The 21,610-nt window shown below is 42.8% G+C and overlaps 1 protein-coding gene across 6 annotated transcripts in view; it reads right to left on the bottom strand.

Moving 5' to 3' along the window:
* Positions 1 to 21,610, bottom strand: part of stab1 (stabilin 1) — a 403,938-nt gene that overhangs the window by 196,064 nt on the left and 186,264 nt on the right. For all 6 annotated transcript variants that reach the window (XR_009651684.1, XM_060910924.1, XM_060910926.1 and 3 more), the window contains 6 exons: positions 18,863 to 18,976; positions 17,813 to 18,008; positions 11,012 to 11,107; positions 10,844 to 10,889; positions 10,656 to 10,735; positions 1,449 to 1,574 (listed from right to left, as the gene is read on the bottom strand). Coding sequence is in view for 5 of the 6 variants with exons in the window: in XM_060910924.1 (XP_060766907.1) it covers positions 1,449 to 1,574; positions 10,656 to 10,735; positions 10,844 to 10,889; positions 11,012 to 11,107; positions 17,813 to 18,008; positions 18,863 to 18,976 (658 nt within the window). In the remaining variant the exon portion in view is untranslated. The remainder of the gene's footprint in view (positions 1 to 1,448; positions 1,575 to 10,655; positions 10,736 to 10,843; positions 10,890 to 11,011; positions 11,108 to 17,812; positions 18,009 to 18,862; positions 18,977 to 21,610) is intronic.

Genomic DNA, 21,610 nt, shown 5'->3' with positions numbered 1-21,610 from the left:
AACCTACCCCACCGTGTTGGACTGGTTATCAGCATATTGCTGGTCATGACTGTTATTATTATTGTTTATTTTATTGTTCTCCATGTGTGATTCCTAATTCTATGAATTGTTCCTAATAAACATTGTTATTGCTTTTTCCCCCTTTTACCCAGTGCTCATGACCAATTCATTTCTAGAGTCGAACCTAATGCAGATTTCTGGCTATTACAACCTATGTTACTAGGACAGGGAAAATGTGATGTAGCTTTGATCACATGAGTTAACACTGGAACTGAGGAGCCAAACCTGTTCCAGCATAACAATATCCCTGTGCACAAAATGAGCTTCATGAAGACATGGTTTGGCAAATTTGTTGTGGAAGAACTTGAGTGGCCTGCTCAGAGCCCTGACCACTTCATTGCTGAACACCTTTGGGATGAACTGGGATGCTGACTACAAAATCTAGTGGAAAGTCTTCCCAGAAGAGTGGAGGTTGTTATAACGGCAAAAGGGGGACTAAATCTGGAATGGGATGTTCAACAAGCACATGTGGGTGTGATGGTGTCCACACACTTTTGGCCATATTGTGTATGTTGTTAGTTGTGCAAGTCATATTAATGTACCAGACACATGATACGATGTCATTTTTTTAATGTAACAATGATCCGCTTAATAATGGTTGAAGAATGGTCTATATTTACACTTCAATATTACTTCTTCTGCTGAAAACAAGAGTGTTCTGAGAGCACAATATCCCCTGCAACAATATATTGCAAACAAAATTGCAATATGCATATTACTGTCCTATAAGATAAAGTCTGTCACTTTTCCAAAGGTACAACGAAATTGAAGGTGCTGTTGACTCATGAGTTATAGAAAGAAAAAAGAAAGGGGGGGAGCCTTTAACAAAGCCTTTTGCCAAGTTTCATGAAATTCCTCCAAAAATTGCGAGAGGAGTTGATTTCAGAAGGTGAGAACCCTTTCCGGGATGGATGGACGGACAGACTTCACCACGACATAATCCCCCTTCGGGCCTTTCGGCCAGCGGGGGATTAAAAACAAAACAAAAAAAAGAATGTGTACACACTAAATTACTCATAGGCTAAACTTGCTGTGTTTTTACTTTTAGTTTCATTGACTTTTTATATACTTTACACTTTACATTGTGTGGTTTACCCCAAGATCAGTCAAACTACTGACATTAACCCCTTTCTGTGGTAGGAGCTCATCTACACTACATACTGTACAGCTAATATCCCCCAGATTTTATTTGTGTTAATAGACTGAAGAGGGGGAAAAAAAAGGATAATGGTTGACTACTATATTTTAAAGTCAAGTCACATAATTCAACATAAAGAGTTAGTCTGAAGACTTAAAAGACTAAGAATGCCAGAATATAAACTGGTTCAAAACACTGCCATAAAAGCTTTTCGCATATTCTCCAATATTGATGTTTTAAAACCTCTTACCCAGACACACAGTTCCATCTCCAGTATAGTCTTTATTACATGTGCAGCTCCTTTCTCCAGGTAAGATTTTTGTACATGTTGCATGTTCTGAGCAACCACCATTATTGACGGCACACAAGTCAGTTTCTGAAAAGAAAAAAGTAAAACATATATAACCCTTTAGAATAGTGAGACATGATGATTTTTTGTTTTTATATTTTCCAAGGCCATGTAAAATACTTTCTGATTAGGTGGTAGATGTGTATTAATTTTTCACATCAGCATGTTCCTAATGTAGAGCCAGTCAAAACGTTAATCACAATTCTGAATCAAATCTCATCACAAGTTGTAATCAAGAATGTAATCAAGACAGTGACATAAATAATGGTTTAGGCTTGTATTAATGCATTTGCCATTGCATCACTTAGGAAAAATAAATAACATTTAATTATCATTATCTGTCTTCTTAAAATTAATTCAATTTAAATATCAATGAAAACCAATGTATGTTGCATAGAAACTCAATGCTTATGGCAGAGATATTCAACACATTTTATTTGGTTGATTTTCTTTTTGTTGACCTTACACTAACATGAATGTTTTTTTTTATTAAACTTTTTTTAATTTAATTACACAGAAAGAAATAATTTATAGGCCATAGTGCACTGAAATGATTTAATTAAAACCACTGAGCAAGGATAATGCCTGAGATGTAATCATAGCAACAGTCATACAATCATAAGCTATTAATATGTGGATAGAGGTAGGAGGTGGGGCAAGTTATCTAAATAAAATTACTTTTTTTATATCATTCAGTTAGGAGTAAACAAAACCAGGATTTCACTCTTGTAAACACCCTTATCATTCATGGCCTTGAGTACTACTGTCACTGATGTAGCTATATTGGTTCTCATCTTTCACATTCTCTCTAGTTACATTTTCAGTTCCTGTAACTTCTCATATTTGGATATTACTGTCACATTGGATTGCAATATTTATCACCACTGCAGCTTTCTGTTCCTTATCTGTCATTACTCCGGCTGTCTGACTGGTTCACAATTACTTGTTTATCTGCCTGGATCAGGAAGTCTCACAGGACTGTAACTTTATTGTTTCCTACTCTCTCTTCTTATTTTGTACAACTGCACATTCATGCAATTAACCAATCAGCCAATAATATGGTTTGAGTATTTCAAAAATTATTGATCTCCTGGGATTTTCACACACAGCAGCCTCTACAATTTATACAGAATAATGAAAAAATACAAACAAAAAAAACATCCAGTGAGTGGCAAATCCACAAGGCAGAGGAAAATGCTTAGATAGGTATGAACTGACATGAAGGTTGTGGTAACTAATGCCGCTTTTCTACTACAAACGCGGCTGAGTCGGGCTGAGCCGTGCCGTGCTGAGTTGGGCTGAGTCAAGCTGAGCGGGGCTGTTGGAGTTGCATTTCGACTACAACCGCGCTGAACTGTGCTGGCTGGAAGTGGGTGGACACATTGGGTGGAGTTAGCGAAAGTGGGTGGACGTCACGTGATGTCGTTAAGCAGCGCAAACAGTGACATCAGTGACCTTTTAAGCGGTAGTCTCACGACCCGGATAGTAAACAATAAACATGGAGGACATGGAGTCGTTAGTGTTGCTGGTCTTGGTTCTGTGGCTTGTTGTCACCGACAACGCCAACAGATACTGGCAAGAGCGTATAAATGAGGCGAGGCGCATAAGGCTTCAGAAATTCTCGTAATTCGTAATTCTTCTTCTTCCGGGTTTACGGTGTTTACAGATCCCAGCGTGCTCGCGGGGCGTGTGTGGGCATGTGAGGACACTCCTCCTCACCAATCAGTGCATAGGGGAGTGTCTGCTCACGCCCCCAGCCTCACTCAGCTCGGTTTGGCTCGCTTCAGCCCCACTCCAAAACCGTGCGAGTTTTGGGTGCTAAGCAGGGCTGAAGTGAGCTGAGTCGTGCTGTTCTGAGGTAGTCGAAACGCGAGCCATGTCAGGCTGAAGTGAGCTGAAGTGAGCTGAAAAAGGGTAGTGGAAAAGGGCCATTACAATCACTCTTTAGTCCCTGAGTGATGCAACAGAGGTTGTATGTTTGAATCCTGACAATACTAGAGCCATCTTTGGCCAGAAGTGCTCGCTGGGTGGGAGAGCATGTTAATGGGAGAGCCATTCACAGAAACGCTTGCCAATTGTAGGCATCTGTGAGCTCATGCATGCAGAAGGAGATAGATAACACTTTCCTCTGATTGTGTTACACTGCCCTGTGACACAGCATAAACAGCAGTTCAAAAAGACGTCATAGCTTTCACCCTCAGCCAGTAGCTGTTGCATGATAGAGGAGACATGACTGGTGAGTGAAAATTAGCCAAGACTATAGTGCCTTGCAAAAGTATTCATCCCCCTTGGCGTTTGTCCTGTTTTGTCACATTACAAGCTAGAATTAAAATTGATTTTTGGAGGGTTAGCACCATTTGATTTACACAACATGCCTACCACTTTAAAGATGCACATTGTTGTTTTATTGTGACACAAACAATTAAGATGAAAAAACAGAAATCTGGAGTGTGCATAGGTGGATCTTAGTCAACTAATTATGTGACTTATGAAGTGAATTGGTTTGACCAGCTCTTATTTAGGGGTTTCATATTGACACTTTGATTGCACACAGGTGGATCAATTCACTTCATCCAAGTCACATAATTAGATGATTAAGATCCACCTGTGTGCAAAGTGTCAATATGAAACCCCTAAATAAGAGCTGGTCAAACCAATTCACTTCATAAGTCACATAATTAGTTGATTAAGGTCCACCTGTGTGCAATCAAAGTGTGACATGACCTGTCACATCCATCCATTATCTGTAGCCGCTTATCCTGTTCTACAGGGTCGCTGGCAAGCTGGAGCCTATCCCAGCTGACTATGGGCGAGAGTGCGAGGTACACCCTGGAAAAGTCGCCAGGTCATCACAGGGCTGACACAGAGACAAACAACCATTGATCTGTCACATGATGTTTGTATAAATCAACCTGTTCTGGAAGGACCCTGACACTGCAACACTACTAAGCAGGCAACTTGAAAACCAAGGAGCACTCCAAACAGGTCAGAGACAAAGTTGTGGAGAAGTATAGATCAGGGTTGGGTCATAAAAATATCCCAAACTTTGAATATCCCAAGGAGCACCATTAAATCCATTATAGCAAAATGGAAAGAAAATGACACCACTACAAACCTGACAAGAGAAGGCCACCCACTAAAACTCACAGACCGGGCAAGGAGGGCATTAATTAGAGATGCAACAAAGACACCAAAGATAACACTGAAGGAGCTGCAAAGATCCACAATAGAGATGGGATTATCTGTCCATAGGACCACTTTAAGCCAAACACTCCACAGAGTGGGACTTCATGGAAGAGTGGCCAGAAAAAAAAAAAAGTCTTTGCTTAAAAAAAATCACGTTTGGACTTTGCCCAACAGCATGTGGCAGACTCCCCAAACACATGGAAGAAGATTCTCTGGTCAAATGAGACAAAAATTTAACTTTTTGGCCATCATCAGAAATGCCATGTGTGGTGCACACCCAACACCCTGAGAACACCATCCCTACAATAAAGCATGGTACTGGCAGCATCATGCTGTGGCGATGTTTTTCATCTGCAGGGATAGGAAAGCTGGTCAGGACTGAAGGAAAGATGGATGGCACTAAATACAGGGCAATTCTGGAGGAAAACCTGTTTGAGTCAGCCAGAGGTTTGAGACTGGGACGAAGGTTCACGGTCTAACAGGACAATGACCCTAAACATACTGCTAAAGCTACACTGGAGTGGTTTAAAGGGACACATTTAAATGTCTCGGAATGGCCTAATCAAAGCCCAGACCTTAATCCAATCGAGAATCTGTGGCATAACTTGAAGATTGCTGGACACCAATGCAACCCATCTAACTTGAAGGAGTTGGAGCAATTTTGCCCTGAGGAATGGGTAAAAATCTCAGTGGCTAGATGTGCTAAGCTAATAGAGACATACCCCAAGAGACTTGCAGCTGTAATTGTAGCAAAAAGTGGCTCTATAAAGTATTGACTTTGGGGGGTGAATACCTATGCACACTCCAGATTTCTGTTTTTTCATCTTAATTATTGTTTGTGTCACAATAAAAAAAAAAAATGTGCACCTTTAAAGTGGTAGGCATGTTGTGTAATTCAAATGGTGCTAACCCCCAAAAAATCCATTTTAATTCCAGCTTGTAATGCAACAAAACAGGACAAACACCAAGGGGGTGAATACTTTTGCAAGGCACTGTACCTAAAATTTAGGGAGAAAATTAGTGGTGGGGGGGTGCTTTGTTTTGTTTTTTTACAACTGTGGTGAGCATAAAAACATCTTAGAACATTCAACATGTCAAACACTGAGGTGGATGGATAGGCTACCACATCAAGTTCCAACAATATTGTACAGGTGAAGAACAGAAAAGTCAAGTCAAGTTTATTTGTATAGTGCTTTTAACAATAAACATTGTCGCAAAGCAGCTTTACAGAATTTGAATGACTTAAAATATGAGCTAATTTTATCCCTAATCTATCCCCAATGAGCACGCCTGTGGTGATGGTGGCAAGGAAAAACTCCCTCAGACGACATGAAGAAACCTCAAGAGGAACCAGACTCAAAAGGGAACCCATCCTCTTTGGGGCAACAACAGACAACATGACTATAACATTAACAGTCCTAACATAAAGTCAGCTTCGTTGATGCTATAAACCCCCCACCGACGGAAACCCAAGCACAAAACTGTTCATGACAACCGCAGTCCCAAAGTCAGCAAGTCAACTGCAGTCCTAAAGTCAGCAAGTCAACTGCAGTCCCCAGCCACAAAAGCACCACTGCAAGAGTCCAGAGCGTCCTCCAGGCGCAACCTCCAACTGTCCACATGGGGCTGCCCTCCACAGGAGCGATGTGATGAGACGCTAACCAGACACAGGACACCAGGATGGATCAGGCAGGTCCGAGGAGCAGAAGAGGTCAGCATCTCGATCCCAGGACCGACATGTAACTCAGAGGGACAGATTGGGGGGGGGGGGGACCACAGGTTGTTAGATATGCCCAATGTCACCTGAATAAGTAGGAACAGTATACATATTGCACTGAGTACAAGCAGGGACTCCGGCAACTAACTATGACAGCATAACTAAAAGGGGAGAGCCAGAAGGTAACACAGGCATGAGGGAGCCCCGGGACATAAAGCAGCCAGCCACTACACCGTCAACAAACTTGAGTGAACAAGCGAGTGGGGGACTGACAGCATCCATATATCCCAGTTTACCAAAACACTCTATGTCTGAGGACCCTCCAGATTTACACTTTTACCTCATAAACACCATTAACAAAAGGCTTGACTAAACAGATATGTTTTCAGCCTAGACTTAAACACAGACTGTGTAGCCTTCACTATACGAGGTACCAACAGATAGCCTGCACCTTTTGATCCAAGTAGGCATGGCGGGTCATAGAGGACCAGAAGTTCACTCAGGTACTGTGGTGCAAGACCATTCAGGGCTTTAAAGGTCAATAGTAGTATTTTATAATCAATACGAAATTCGATTGGGAGCCAATGCAGTGTGGATAGGACAGGGGTGATGTGATCATATTTTCTATTTCTAGTAAGGACTCTTGCTGCTGCATTTTGAACTAACTGGAGCTTGTTTATGCACTTATTGGAACATCCAGACAGTAAGGCATTACAATAATCCAGCCTGGAGGTAACAAAAGCATGAACTAGTTTTTCCGCATCATGTAGTAACATTACATTTCTTATCTTAGCAATATTTCTGAAATGAAAAAAAGCTATCTGGATAATGTTATCAATGTGAGTTTCAAATGAAAGACTGGGGTCAATAATCACTCAGAGGTCTTTTACTGCTGCACGTGAAGAAACAGAAAGGCCATCCAGAATTACTGTATAATCAGAAAACTTACTTCTAGCTGCATGTGGTCCTAGTACAAGTACTTCTGTCTTGTCAGCGTTAAGCAGAAAGAAATTAATAAGCATCCAGTGTCTAATGTCCTTTACACATTCCTCAATTCTATTAAGCTGGTGTCTCTCATCAGGTTTTGCAGAAACATACAACTGTGTGTCATCAGCATAACAGTGGAAACTAATACAATGTTTATGAATAATATCACCCAGAGGTAACATATATAAAGAAAAAAGCAGTGGACCCAAGACAGAACCTTGTGGAACACCAAACTTTACCTCAGTACGTCTAGAAATATCACCATTTACATTAACATACTGATAGCGATCAGTTAAATAAGACCTGAGCCAGGAGAGGGCCATTCCCTTAACTCCCACAACATTTTCTAGTCTATCCAGAAGAATGGAATGATCAATGGTATCAAATGCTGCACTAAGGTCAAGCAACCCAAGCAGCGAGACACAGCCCTGATCAGACGCCAACATTAGGTCATTTACTACTTTAACCAGAGCTGTCTCTGTGCTATGATGAGGTCTAAATCCTGACTGATACATTTCATGGATGTTATTCCTATGTAAATATAAGCATAACTGCTGTGCCACAGCTTTTTCAAGGATCTTGGAGATAAAGGGGAGGTTTGATATTGGCTGATAATTGGACAGCTGACAGGGATCAAGGTCAGGTTGTTTTAAATCAGGGGTTTGATAACTGCTAGTTTAAAGGATTTGGGTACATAGCCAATCCTAAGAGAAGAATTTATTACTTTTAGAAGCAGTTCAATTACTTCAGGTATTCTCTGTTTGAATAGACGTGTAGGTAATGGATCTAGTACACAAGTTGAGGCTTTTGATGCCGAGATTAATGAAAGTAATTCAGTTTCTTTTAGGGGAGTAAAACATTCTAATTGCTGATCTGATACAGTTATATTGTTAACTACAGGGTCACTTACATTGTCTGACCTTAAATTAGTAGTTTGAATTTTTTGTCGGATATTCTCAATTTTGTCATTAAAAAAATTCATGAAATCATTGCTACTACATACTACAGGTGTGCATGTGTCTATAGTGGACTTATTCCTGGTTAATTTTGCTACAGTATTAAATAGGAATCTAGGATTATTTTTGTTATCTTCTGTTAGGGAGGAGAGATATGTTGATCTAGCAGCACTAAGAGCTTTTCTATACTTCAGGAAGCTCTTCTTCCACGCTAAATTGAACATTACCAATTTTGTTTGACGCCATTTACGTTCCAATTTTCAAGTGGTCTGTTTTAATGTGCGAATGTCATCATTATCCCAGGGTGCTAATTTTTTGTCGCTGACCATTTTCCTTTTAAGAGGAGCTACATTATCTAAGGCAGTGGTTTTCAAAGTGGGGGCCGCCAGGGGGCGCTAGGGGGGCCTCAAAGTTGGAGGGACGATAAAAAAATTGCAGAAAAAACACTTTTTTAAAATAATTATTAAATATATTGTAATTTGTTTTTTAATATCATTATTATACAATATAATTAATAATAATAATAATAATAATAATAATAAATCATATCAAAACGTTGTTTGCCATGCTCATCTCTCCGATTGCCTGTGACGTTGCGGTTTACGCCATTTATCAAGCTGCTTTGCTCCTCAAGCTAGCGTATTGCTAGCGCAAAATGGACAGGTTTTTGAAGAAGAGACCGAAGGAACAAACCAACAGCCCTGCTGTGGAGGACACTGTTGCGAAAAAAACCTAAGAAGTCCTGGCCAATTAAAATCCAAAAACATGAGGCAGCATACATTAAGTATGGCTTTACAGCCATACAGAAAAATGGCCATGATTGCCCGAAATGCGTCCTCTGTCTGGAGACCCTGTCAAACGAGTGCTTAAAACCTTCGAAACTTCAGCGTCACTTGGTACAAAAACATCCGACAGATGCCGAAAAAAAACAAATTTCTTCAGACGCAAAGAACAGCATTTGGTCAGGCAATCTGCTGCATTCACCCAGCAAGCTACTGTCCCTGAGTGGGCCCTGAAGGCATCATTTTTAGCCTCGTACCACATTGCTCGTGTTAAAAAACTTCACTCAATTGGAGAAGATTTGATTTTACCAGCCTCCAAAGACATTGTCCGAGAATTGCTTGGTGAGGATGCTGCCAAAAAAAAAAAAAAAACGATGCTGTCCCACTCTCTGATAACACCGTGAGCCGACGGATTGGTGACATGGCTTAAGACGCATCTGCTCAGCTGTTGGATCGGGTGAGAGCCAGCGAATACTTCACACATCAGCTGGATGAGAGCACAGATTTATCCAATGAGGCCCAACTGCTTGTGTACATCAGATTTATTTCACAGGAAATATTTGTGGAGGAAATACTATTTTGTAAAGCACTTGAAAGAAGAACTACTTGGAAAGACATTTTTCAAGTTTTGGACGATTACATTGAGTCTAACGGATTGGACTGGAGCCGTTGTGTGGGGGGGTGTTCGGACGGAGCCGTGGCAATGACCGGGAAGATCAGTGGAGTGACCGCTCTCATTAAGCAGAAGGCCCCGCATGTAGTGGTCACACACTGCATGCTCCATTGCGAGGCACTGGTCACAAAAAGGATGGATAACGAGTTGAATCAGGTACTACAGGAGGTTATACAGTTTATTGTTCAGTGCGAAAATATTTGTGTTGAAAACATGTTAGTTAATAATATTCTCATGCTAAACAAATGTAACAATTATTGACTATTGAATAAAAGTAAGAGAAAACATTCTAAAAGTTGATGTTTCTTTACATATTTTGTAGCATTGTCTGTGGGTTTGCAAAGGGGGTCCCCGGCCAGAAGCTAATGCTGTTCGGGGGGCCTTGGCATGGAAAAGTTTGGGAACCCCTGATCTAAGGTATGGTGGAATGTTGACTGTAAGCATTCAGTTGCCTGATTAAGTTCTGCAGGGGCTGATAGTGACCCAATCAAAGTTGATAACTCTGGGAGATCATTTATAAAGCTCTGTGCAGTAGTTGACATGAATGTATGTTTAATAAAACATCCTCGTGTCCTTTTCCTATTTCTGAGATGGCATTCCCCCCCCCATTTTGATGTTTGTTGTGAACATTAATTCAAGCTCTTGAGCAGTATCTGTATTGTGCTGCTGCCACATTATTGATAATTGCATGAACGAGCAGGGGTACAGGTGTTCCTAGTAAAGTGGTCATTCAGTGTATATGCATTATGTTCTCATTGTTCCTCATAATAGTAAAAAATAAATAAATAAAATTCATTTAAAGAAGACCTTGACAGAAGGTGCCGTTTCCATGGTAACCCGCCACACAAATACACATTGGTTTTACTCCTGAACTCGGAGAAAAACAGCTGAAAGAAAAGTTACACAGACACAAAAACAGCAGTTTGTATTAGCACAACATAAAAACTACACATGGAGAGCTGATTATAGTTCTTTGCACTGTCTTGTGCACTCACTTGGCATTTTGATCACAAATGCCTCCGCATGCATCATTAACGATCTCTGAAAAATGAGATTAAGTTAATTTATTGGAGATTTTCCAGGGTTGAACAAGTAACATTACTAACAATATACAAATCATTGTTTATTTATTGAAATATTCTAATAGAATTTCTGGCACTCACCTACAGAACAGTTCACTCCTTTCCAACCTTTGTAGCAGATGCACTGCCCATTACCATCTATGTCATCCAGACATTTTCCATGCTCACAGTGACATTCTAAACATGAGACAAATATGTATTCTTGCTTAATTGTACTTAAATATGCTTGCTCTATATAAGCAGGCTATTATTAGGACAGTTGGAGTTGTTAATGGGCTTTACAACATCACTTATGAAATTTTAGCCAGACATCAACATTACTATCGAGACTGTTTGAATTTTAGCATCTGTATTAAAGCTTCCTCAGGAATCAATATCATAATTCAGAGTGGCAGTCTGCTCAAAGACAAACGAGAATAGCAAGGTCATCGCAGACAATTCAGAAAACTGGAAAATAACTTTTACATGACTTGAAAGCTAGAGAAAATGGAAAGTAATGAAGTAAATAACAAGAATCAGGAATTACAACTAAACCCCTATTTGGATGTAATTGATTGCTAATGCATTTATACTTCTCATCCATTGGTGATTGGTGATTCACCAATTAGTATACTCCTAGTTTGTGTAATCTTAAGCCTAGCCTATTATGTAAAACACTAAGCACATATACAATATTTTATACTGTATTAGAGAGTTCTTAATAGGAGAGTAAAGGGAAAGAGGTTTGGTCAATGCCACCTTTTATTCTGTCACCTGCATGAGGCTCATACAGGCTATGGGTCACTTTTTAGTGTTAATCAATGTACATTCACTTTATGCATGCATGTAAAACATACCAATTGTTTTAGGACACAGGCCATGTAAAGAGGAGGAATAGATTCCTCAAATAAGTATTGTGACATCACGAGAGGTTGGCTGGCTCTCAGCGGGACCCTTCAATCAGTGCAAGGACACAAAGGTTAGAATAGATCAAGATTTTTAATGTTATGCCAGGAGATTAAACAGAAAAGGTATCTCAAAGTCCAATGTTCAAACAAAGATGGACTCCCAAAAGTCAAACTCAAACAATGTCTCTGGCTTTAGAATAACAAAATTATAGGCAGGTTTCCTTCAGTCCAATATCCTTTTCACGGAACAAACAAAATCTTCTGCCTTACTTGGAGTCCAGTCAACAATCCCTGTGGTCTTCAGCCCGGTGGTGGTCCAGTAGCAGGCGTTCATAACACAGGTAAGTATTTCAGTGACAAATCCCTCAGGTAAGAATTCCAGATAAGCATGTCGATGAATACTCCGCCCAGCAGGATCCACTCAGCAGGAGAGTCCATGAACCTCGCTCCTCTCCCCTCTACCTTCACACAGAGTTTTGAGCTCTCACAAAGCCCTCTTACTCATTAGGCCCTCATTGGCCACAGGTGTGTTGCTGTGTTGTGTGCTGGGGGGTGAAGTTCCCAACTCCACCACCAGATGGAGTTATAGCTACCAGTGGTTGGAGCCATCTCCGTGGAATATAGCGCCCCTCCAAGACGCAGCCTCTTGGGATGTCACACATCCCCCCCCTCGGGACTGACGTCCTCGTCGGGCTGAAGGTCACAAAGAGGGCATCTCGCCAGGACAGGGCGTCTGCATTGCCATGGCGCCTGCCAGCCCTGTGGACAACAGAGAAGTTAAACACTTGCAACCTTAAAAACCATCTGGTGACCCTACTGTTTGTCTCCTTGTTCTTGGCCATCCACTGCAGAGGGACGTGGTCAGAGATCACCGTGAAACGCCGGCCCAGGTGGTAATATCGTAGGGACTCCAGGGCCCAGGTAATGGCGAGACACTCCTTTTCAACTGTTGAATAGTTCTTCTCTCTTGGGAGTAGTTTTCTGCTCAGATATAGGATGGGATGTTCCTCACCTTCATGCACTTGAGCGAGTACAGCCCCCAGCCCCACCTCTGAAGCGTCTGTCTGAACAACGAACTCCCTCTTGAAGTCTGGTGCCACCAGAACCGGACTGGAACAGAGGGCCTGCTTCAGGTTGATGAAGGCTGCCTCTGCCGCGGGATTCCACTTCACCATTCTTGAGTGCCGTTTGGTTGTCAGATCTGTCAGGGGTGCAGCAATGGAGGCAAAATTGGCAATAAAACGCCGGTAGTAGGCGGCTAGGCCCAAAAACAACCTCACCTGCTTCTTTGTGAGGGGTCGCGGCCAGTCCTGTATGGCCCGCAGCTTCGCTTCCTGTGGCTTGACCAGTCCCCAGCCCACGGTGTACCCCAGGTAATTGGTTTCACTGAAGGCTAGCCTGCATTTTTTCGGGTTTGCCGTCAGACCTGCATCTCTGAGGGAATCAAGCACAGCTTGTACACGGGGTAAATGACTGTCCCAATCTGGACTTTGAATGACAACATCATCTAAAAATGCAGCTGCATACCTCTTGTGGGGAGCAAGGGCCCGATCCATTAAGCGCTGGAATGTGGCCGGCGCTCCATGCAGACCAAATGGAAGCCGTGTGTATTGGTAGAGACCTTCTGGTGTGGCAAAGGCCGTCTTCTCCTTTGACGCTGTGGTCAGGGGCACCTGCCAGTAGCCTTTTGTAAGGTCCAGAGTGGTGAGGAACCAGGCATGTCCTAAGGAGTCTACTAAGTCATCGACATCAAACTCTGACACCTCATTCAATTTGCGATAATCATTGCAGAATCTCACCGACCCATCTGGTTTGGGAACCAGGACGATGGGGCTTGCCCAGTCACTTTTGGACTCTTCGATGACTCCCAGCTCTAGCATCTTTCTCACCTCCTCCTGGATAGCCACCTTGCGAGCCTCCGGCACACAATAGGGACGCTGGGTCACTGTTCGGCCCGGGACGGTGCGGATCTCGTGTTGGACCACCTCTGTGTGCCCGGGGAGTGAGAAGACATCTCGGTTGCGGTCCACCAGCTCTAGGGTCATCTGCCGCTGGTGTGGGGATAGGCCTGGCCCCACCTGAACCTCCTCTCTGGCGGGTTCTTTGGACTCTGTCGGGGGCAAACAACTGAACAACGCTTCCCTGGCGTGCCATTTTTTCAAGAGGTTAACGTGATATATCTGCTCAGGTTCTCTTTTATCAGGCTGTCTCACCTTATAATTCACTTCTCCTACCCGCTTGATGACCTCATACGGTCCTTACCAGGTTGCCAGGAACTTACATTCCACAGTCGGCACCAGGACCCGCACTCTGTCCCCCGGCTTAAACTCTCTTGGCTGGGCAGGTCGGTTGTAGGAGGCCTGCTGTTGCCGTTGAGCAGTCTCCATGTGTTCCCACACTATCGGGTAGACAGCCCTCATTCTCTCCTTCATGGCCCCGACATGCTCGATCAGGGTCTGCTGTCTGCAGGGTTGCTCCTCCCAAGCCTCCTTGGCAATGTCCAGCAGCCCTCTGGGTCTGTAAGAAAGCAAAAGTTCAAAAGGCGAAAAGCCAGTAGAAGATTGGGGTACCTCTCTCACTGCAAACAGCAGGTATGGCAGCAGCTGGTCCCAGTTCCACCCATCCTCAGCATTGACTTCAGAGTCCTGTTAAAACGTTCGACCAATCCATCTGTCTGGGGGTGGTAGACAGATGTTCGCAACTGTTTGATCCTCAACAGGGCACACAGTTCTTTCATCACTCTGGACATGAACGGGCTGCCTTGGTCCGTCAGTATCTCCTTTGGAATTCCTAGACTGGTGGAGAGGAGGAACAGCTCCTTGGCTATTTGTTTGGAGGTCACCTTCCTCAGGGGGATGGCCTCAGGGTACCGGGTCGCATAGTCCAGGATGACCAGGATGTACTGATGCCCCCTGGAGCTTTTTGACAAAGGACCAACTATATCCAGTCCAATCCTCTCAAAAGGAGTTTCGATAATTGGTAAGGGGATGAGCGAGTTACGGTATGGGGGCTTAGGCACCACCTTCTGGCATTCTGGGCAACTACAACAGTAATTCTCTGTTTCCTTATGCACTCCAGGCCAGAAGAAACGCTGTAAGATCCTCTCTTTTGTCTTCTCTACACCTAGGTGGGCCCCCAGTGGATGTGTGTGTGCCAGATTGAGCACAGTTGCCCGGTGGGGCTGTGGTACAAGGAGCTGTTCATGCACTTCGTCATTTTTCTTCACTATCTGATACAGTAGGCCACATATAATTGCAAAATGGGGGTATGTAGGGCTTGCTCTGTCCCCTAGCAGTACACCCTCTAGCACCTGCACATTTCTTAAGGCATTTGCAAACGTGGGATCCTGCAACTGGGCAGTACCATACTGGCCTGTGAGAGGGGGAAGCTCCTCGATGCCTAGGGCATCTTCCTCATTTGAGCTTGGAGAGCTTTCCAGGGCCATATTCCCTTCTCCAGTGTCCGGGCCAGTCTGTGTGTCGGCCTGGGTGCCTGTCATCCCTGCGAGGGCAAACGCGGGGATGAGTGGTTGTGCGGGTGGCACTTGTGTGTTTGCAGGACGAGTCTTACCCCTCTGACTGCAGGGTGCCCAGGCTGGCCTCTGCTGGATCTCTCTCCACAGCAGGTGGAAGGCTGGGCAATCTCACCCAATCAGAACAGGAACAGGGAGGGAATCAACCACTCCCACCCTCATGTGTATAGTCCCCCTGGTGGTGGTCACTTTTAGTTCAGTGGTGGGGTACTCTTTGGTGTCTCCATGGACGCAGGAAACTGGGAGAACTTTGTCAGTGGTCAGACACGATGGATCCACCAGGTCCTTATGCACCAAGGTGACCCGACTACCCGAGTCTAACAATGCTTCGACATCATGGCAATTCACCATCACTGGGCAGGTGGGGGGGGGGTCGATCTGGGGGCCCGTCTGCAGGCCCGACGAGTGATGCAAACAGCTGGGCGGATGGTGAGCTGAAGGACCCTGCAGTGGGCATAGGCTCGTCCACCAATTTCCCACACTGCCAAGACATGTGTCCCATATCCCCACACTGGAAGCATTGTCGGGTGTCACCATCACGGGGAATTCTAACCGGACCCGGCTGCCTTCTGGCTCCCCCTGGAGCATAGCCAGGTCCTGCTGTGGCTGGGCTGGACACCTTGGGGTTTTTGGGGCAGCCTCCCCCTGTCGACAGCGGGGGCACAGTCCTGAGGTCCTTCCTGGAAGCACGGAGCATTTCTGTTGTGGCCTGGTACTTTTCCACAGCTTCAACAGTCAATTCAGCTGTGGTTAGGGCTTGTTGGCTGACGAAGCACTTCGCCTCATATGGCAGGGCTCGTATGTAGTGATCCATGACAATGGCCTCCACTACTGCAGCCACTGTGGTCTTTTCAGGTTCCAGCCATTTCCTCGCGATTCTGGAAAGTTCGTGCATCTGTGCACGGGGAGCCTGGTCTGCTTGGAAGGTCCAGCTGTGGAAGCGTTGAGCCATACCGAACTTGGTGAGCCCATGTCTGCTGAGGATCTCCGTCTTCAGAGCATCATAGTTCATAGTCTTGTCAGGGGGTAGGTCTCAGACAGCGTTCAATGATTCTCCCGTTAAGAATGGGGCTAACAGTCCAACCCACTGTGCCCTGGGCCATCCTTCCCTAGTGGCCGTGGCTTCAAAGGTGTGCAAGTATGCCTCAACATCATCTGTGGCCCCCATTTTGGAGATAAAGTTACTTGCCTTTATTGGGCCCACACTCCGAACAGCCATTCTCTTCTGTAGCTGCAACTCCTCTGCCTTCAGTTGGTTGGCTTTCCTTTGTTCCTCCAGGAGGGCTGCACTCGCCTGTATTTGGGCTTGCTGGCCTGCAATGAGGGCCTTCAAAATTTCCTCCATCTTGCTGTATGGAGGGACTATGGCTAACAGGGAAATTAAGCAATCAAATGTTCAGTGTCCTCCTCGTACACACACTATTATTGATGATTGAACTGCCCACATTCTCCACCATATGTGACATCACGAGAGGTTGGCTGGCTCTCCATGGGACCCTTCAATCAGTGCAAGGACACAAAGGTTAGAATAAATCAAGATTTTTAATGTTATGCCAGGAGATTAAACAGAAAAGATATATCAAAGTCCAATGTTCAAACGAAGATGGATTCCCAAAAGTCAAACTCAAACAATGTCTCTGGCTTTAGAATAACAAAATTATAGGCAGGTTTCCTTCAGTCCAATATCCTTTTCACAGAACAAACAAAATCTTCTGCCTTACTTGGAGTCCAGTCAACAATCCCTGTGGTCTTCAGCCTGGTGGCGGTCCAGTAGCAGGCATTCATAACACAGGCAAGTATTTCAGTGACAAATCCCTCAGGTAAGAATTCCAGATAAGCATGTCGATGAATACTCCGCCCAGCAGGATCCACTCAGCAGGAGAGTCCATGAACCTCGCTCCTCTCCCCTCCACCCTCACACTGAGAGTTTTGAGCTCTCACAAAGCCCTCTTACTTATTAGGCCCTCATTGGCCACAGGTGTGTTGCCGTGTTGTGTGCTGGGGGGTGAAGTTCTCAACTCCACCACCAGATGGAGTTATAGCTGCCAGTGGTTTGGAGCCCCTCCAAGACGCAGCCTCTCGGGATGTCACAGTATTTACACTGACACTTTACCATAAACCTGGTCAGTACACAAGAATTTTATGAGACAAAAATGTCTCAAACTGGAATGCAAAATGTTTCCTCCAATCTTCAGACACTCACTTTACAAAGGTGACCAAAATCCAAATTAGCTGCCAAAATTAAGACTAATCAGTGGTTAAATTTCTTTTCTCCTTGAGAGCAACAATAAGAAAAACATTTTAAAAAAACAACAACAAAAGGACAAAGAAGAAGAAAAATTACAAAGGACTCAAGAGTGCAACCATGTACACTCTGAGACTTACACTCATGCTTCTGGCTACTAACTCTGAGTGAAGTGTCTATAAAATGACTTAAGTGAGATCATATAATGTGGATGTTACCTGATTTGCAGTCTTTGCCATATCTTCCAGGCTCGCACATTTCACAAGCTGTGCCATGAAACCCTTCATAACATAGACACTCCCCACTGCCCCAAAGTCCATCCTGGCATTTGCCATTGTTTGAGCACCAGTTGTCCACAGTTCCCGGACATTTAAAACAGTCACGTCCAAAGTATCCTGGGCAGCAGGCATGATCCTTAGAGAAACACATTCCCATATTTTATATATATAAGATCTCATTTCTCCCAGCCAATATGCACATACACTATCTATGTACAGTGTGGGAAGTCACCCATCTGTCACCACAGCAGGAATTGAATCACAACATATTATTCTATTGTACAGCCAGTGTTTACAGAAACTCTAGTGGCAAAATAAATGACTGTAAACTGTATTTTATGACTAGGGTCATCTTTTGGATGATTTCTTTTCAGTACTTTTTAAAAATAACCTGAGGTTTTCTGTGGGGAAATACCTTTTCCCTAATGCCAGCCTGATCAATCACACTGTAAGGAGTATATCAAGCCAGATGATCTCTGGAGAATGATTCAATTACCTTTCAATTACAATGTCTGCTGTGTACGTTTACACGTCAAATCTATCATCACTTGAAATGCATGTTAAAGGTATAGTTTTGAGGGGAAAAAAATCTAATTTACACAATATTGTAAAGAATCTAACAAGAGGTTTGTTGGAAACTTTGATCTTGAAATGTTTAAAATTCAGAAATAATCTTATATAAACACAGCTTAATGATGTCACTTGAAGCAAGTGTATATTGTATTTTGTATATTGTATTTTCATATTGTAATTTAGAGCCACAAATTAGCCTAACCTGCATGTCTTTGGACTTTGGGGGAAACTTATGCAGACACGGGGAGAACATGCAAACTCCACACTAAAAGGCCCCCATCAACCACTGGGCTCGAACCCAGAACTTTCTTGCTGTGAGGCAACAGTGCTAACCACTACACCACCGTGATGCCTATTTTCAACTATTAATTAGTTATTAGTATTGCTATTATACAGACTTGACAATGAGACTCTTACCTGTACAATTTTTATACAGTCAATCATGCAACCTTGCACTGATTTTCTCCTTCTTCCTACTCTTTTCCTGTATCTACAATTGGGCTTCATATTCAAAGGGAATTCATCCTTCACCTTAAAATGGAATTGTATGTTAATACAACTTAATTCAGAGTTTATGCCATTACATAAATAAGAATGCTCAGTGTAAGAAAATGCTTTTGGTTAATCCACATATTTCCATTTATAATATAGTGAGACATGGTGATGAAGACTGTGCAGTTATGCCACCAGCAATCAATATTTAATTCAAAGTAAAAGTGCAGTAGATAATATGGACTCGAATTCACAATGTATGAAATTACATTGTGATTTATCTAATATGGAATCAGATCAAATTAGAAATGGTGATGTGATTTACTGTATATAATCATAAGGAATCATGTAGAAAGCAAATGATTCAGTTAAACATATACCTATTTGATATCTAAACTCATGAGCCATTTTATCAGGTTCACTTACTATATACAGTACCAGTCAAATGTTTGGACACATTCCCTCAGTGCTATGAATGGGTGTGTCCAAACTTTTGACTGGTACGGTAGATCACTTTGTAGGTTTTTTTTTGTTTGTTTATTTGACTAACTTCTCATTTGATCAGCAGAGCTTTACTTCAGCCATCAATGAAAAGGGACCACCATAAGAGCACTATTCACCAAATATTATTTGGGTGGTGGGCCATTCTTAGCTGAGCAGTGATACTAACACAGTAATGATGTTGATATTAACATGGTACTGCAGCCATTTACATGCATTTTAGAGACCTACATAGATGACAATATCATGCTCTACACAGTGATGGTGCTCCCTCCCCAAAATATCAAATGTATGGTTATTATTAGACAAAACTGGCTGTATTGAGAAATGAGTTATGTGCATACAGTGGTGCTTGAAAGTTTGTGAACCCTTTAGAATTTTCTATATTTCTGCATAAATATGACCTAAAACAACATCAGATTTTCACACAAGTCCTAAAAGTAGATAGAGAACCCAGTTAAACAAATGAGACAAAAATATTATACTTGGTCATTTATTTATTGAGGAAAATGATCCAATATTACATATCTGTGAGTGGCAAAAGTATGTGAACCTTTGCTTTCAGTATCTGGTGTGACCCCCTTGTGCAGCAGTAACTGCAACTAAATGTTTGCGGTAACTGTTGATCAGTCCTGCACACCGGCTTGGAGGAATTTTAGCCCATTCCTCCGTACAGAACAGCTTCAACTCTGGGATGTTGGTGGGTTTCCTCACATGAACTACTCGCTTCAGGTCCTTCCACAACATTTCGATTGGATTAAGGTCAGGACTTTGACTTGGCCATTCCAAAACATTAACTTTATTCTTCTTTAACCATTCTTTGGTAGAACGACTTGTGTGCTTAGGGTCGTTGTCTTGCTGCATGACCCACCTTCTCTTGAGATTCAGTTCATGGACAGATGTCCTGACATTTTCCTTTAGAATTTGCTGGTATAATTCAGAATTCATTGTTCCATCAATGATGGCAAGCTGTCCTGGCCCAGATGCAGCAAAACAGGCCCAAACCATGATACTACCTCCACCATGTTTCACAGATGGGATAAGGTTCTTATGCTGGAATGCAGCGTTTTCTTTTCTCCAAACATGATGCTTCTCATTTAAACCAAAAAGTTCTATTTTGGTCTCATCCATCCACAAAATATTTTTCCAATAGCCTTCTGGCTTGTCCACGTGATCTTTAGCAAACTGCAGACGAGCAGCAATGTTCTTTTTGGAGAGCAGTGGCTTTCTCCTTGCAACCCTGCCATGCACACCATTGTTGTTCGGTCTTATCCTGATGCTGGACTCATGAACATTAACATTAACCAATGTGAGAGAGGCCTTCAGTTGCTTAGAAGTTACCCTGGGGTCCTTTATGACCTGGCTGACTATTACACGCCTTGCTCTTGGAGTGATCTTTGTTGGTTGACCACTCCTGGGGAGGGTAACAATGGTCTTGAATTTCCTCCATTTGTACACAATCTGTCTGACTGTGGATTGGTGGAGTCCAAACTCTTTAGAGATGGCTTTGTAACCTTTTCCAGCCTGATGAACATCAACAACACTTTTTCTGAGGTCCTCAGAAATCTCCTTTGTTCGTGCCATGATCCACTTCCACAAATGTGTGTTGTGAAGATCAGACTTTGATAGATCCCTGTTCTTTAAATAAAACAGGGTGCCCACTCACACCTGATTGTCATCCCACTGATTGAAAACACCTGACTCTAATTTCACCTTCAAATTAACTGCTAATCCTAGAGGTTCACATGCTTTTGCCACTCACAGATATGTAATATTGGATCATTTTTCTCAATAAATAAATGACCAAGTATAATATTTTTGTCTCATTTGTTTAACTGGGTTCTCTTTATCTATTTTTAGGACTTGTGTGAAAATCTGATGATGTTTTAGGTCATATTTATGCAGAAATATAGAAAATCTTAAAGGGTTCACAAACTTTCAAGCACCACTGTAGTTATGCATAGCAGATTAGTGCTTGGTCACTTAATATTTATTTTATTCATTTTACAACTCAAAATAGCATGATTTTACAAGCATGATTAAATAGCCTACAGACTGCTAATACATTCTGATTTCATGACCTCGATTCAGGATCCCACGGCTTCATTAAGTAGGATGCACAATTAACTGCCAGTGCAAAAAAAATAAATAGAAAATAAAAGGATGTGTTGG

Source organism: Neoarius graeffei, chromosome 26 (assembly GCF_027579695.1).
Source record: "Neoarius graeffei isolate fNeoGra1 chromosome 26, fNeoGra1.pri, whole genome shotgun sequence".
Lineage (NCBI taxonomy): Eukaryota > Metazoa > Chordata > Actinopteri > Siluriformes > Ariidae > Neoarius > Neoarius graeffei.
The sequence above is the reverse complement of the archived record's forward strand: the minus strand, read 5'-3'. Positions and strand labels throughout refer to the sequence as shown.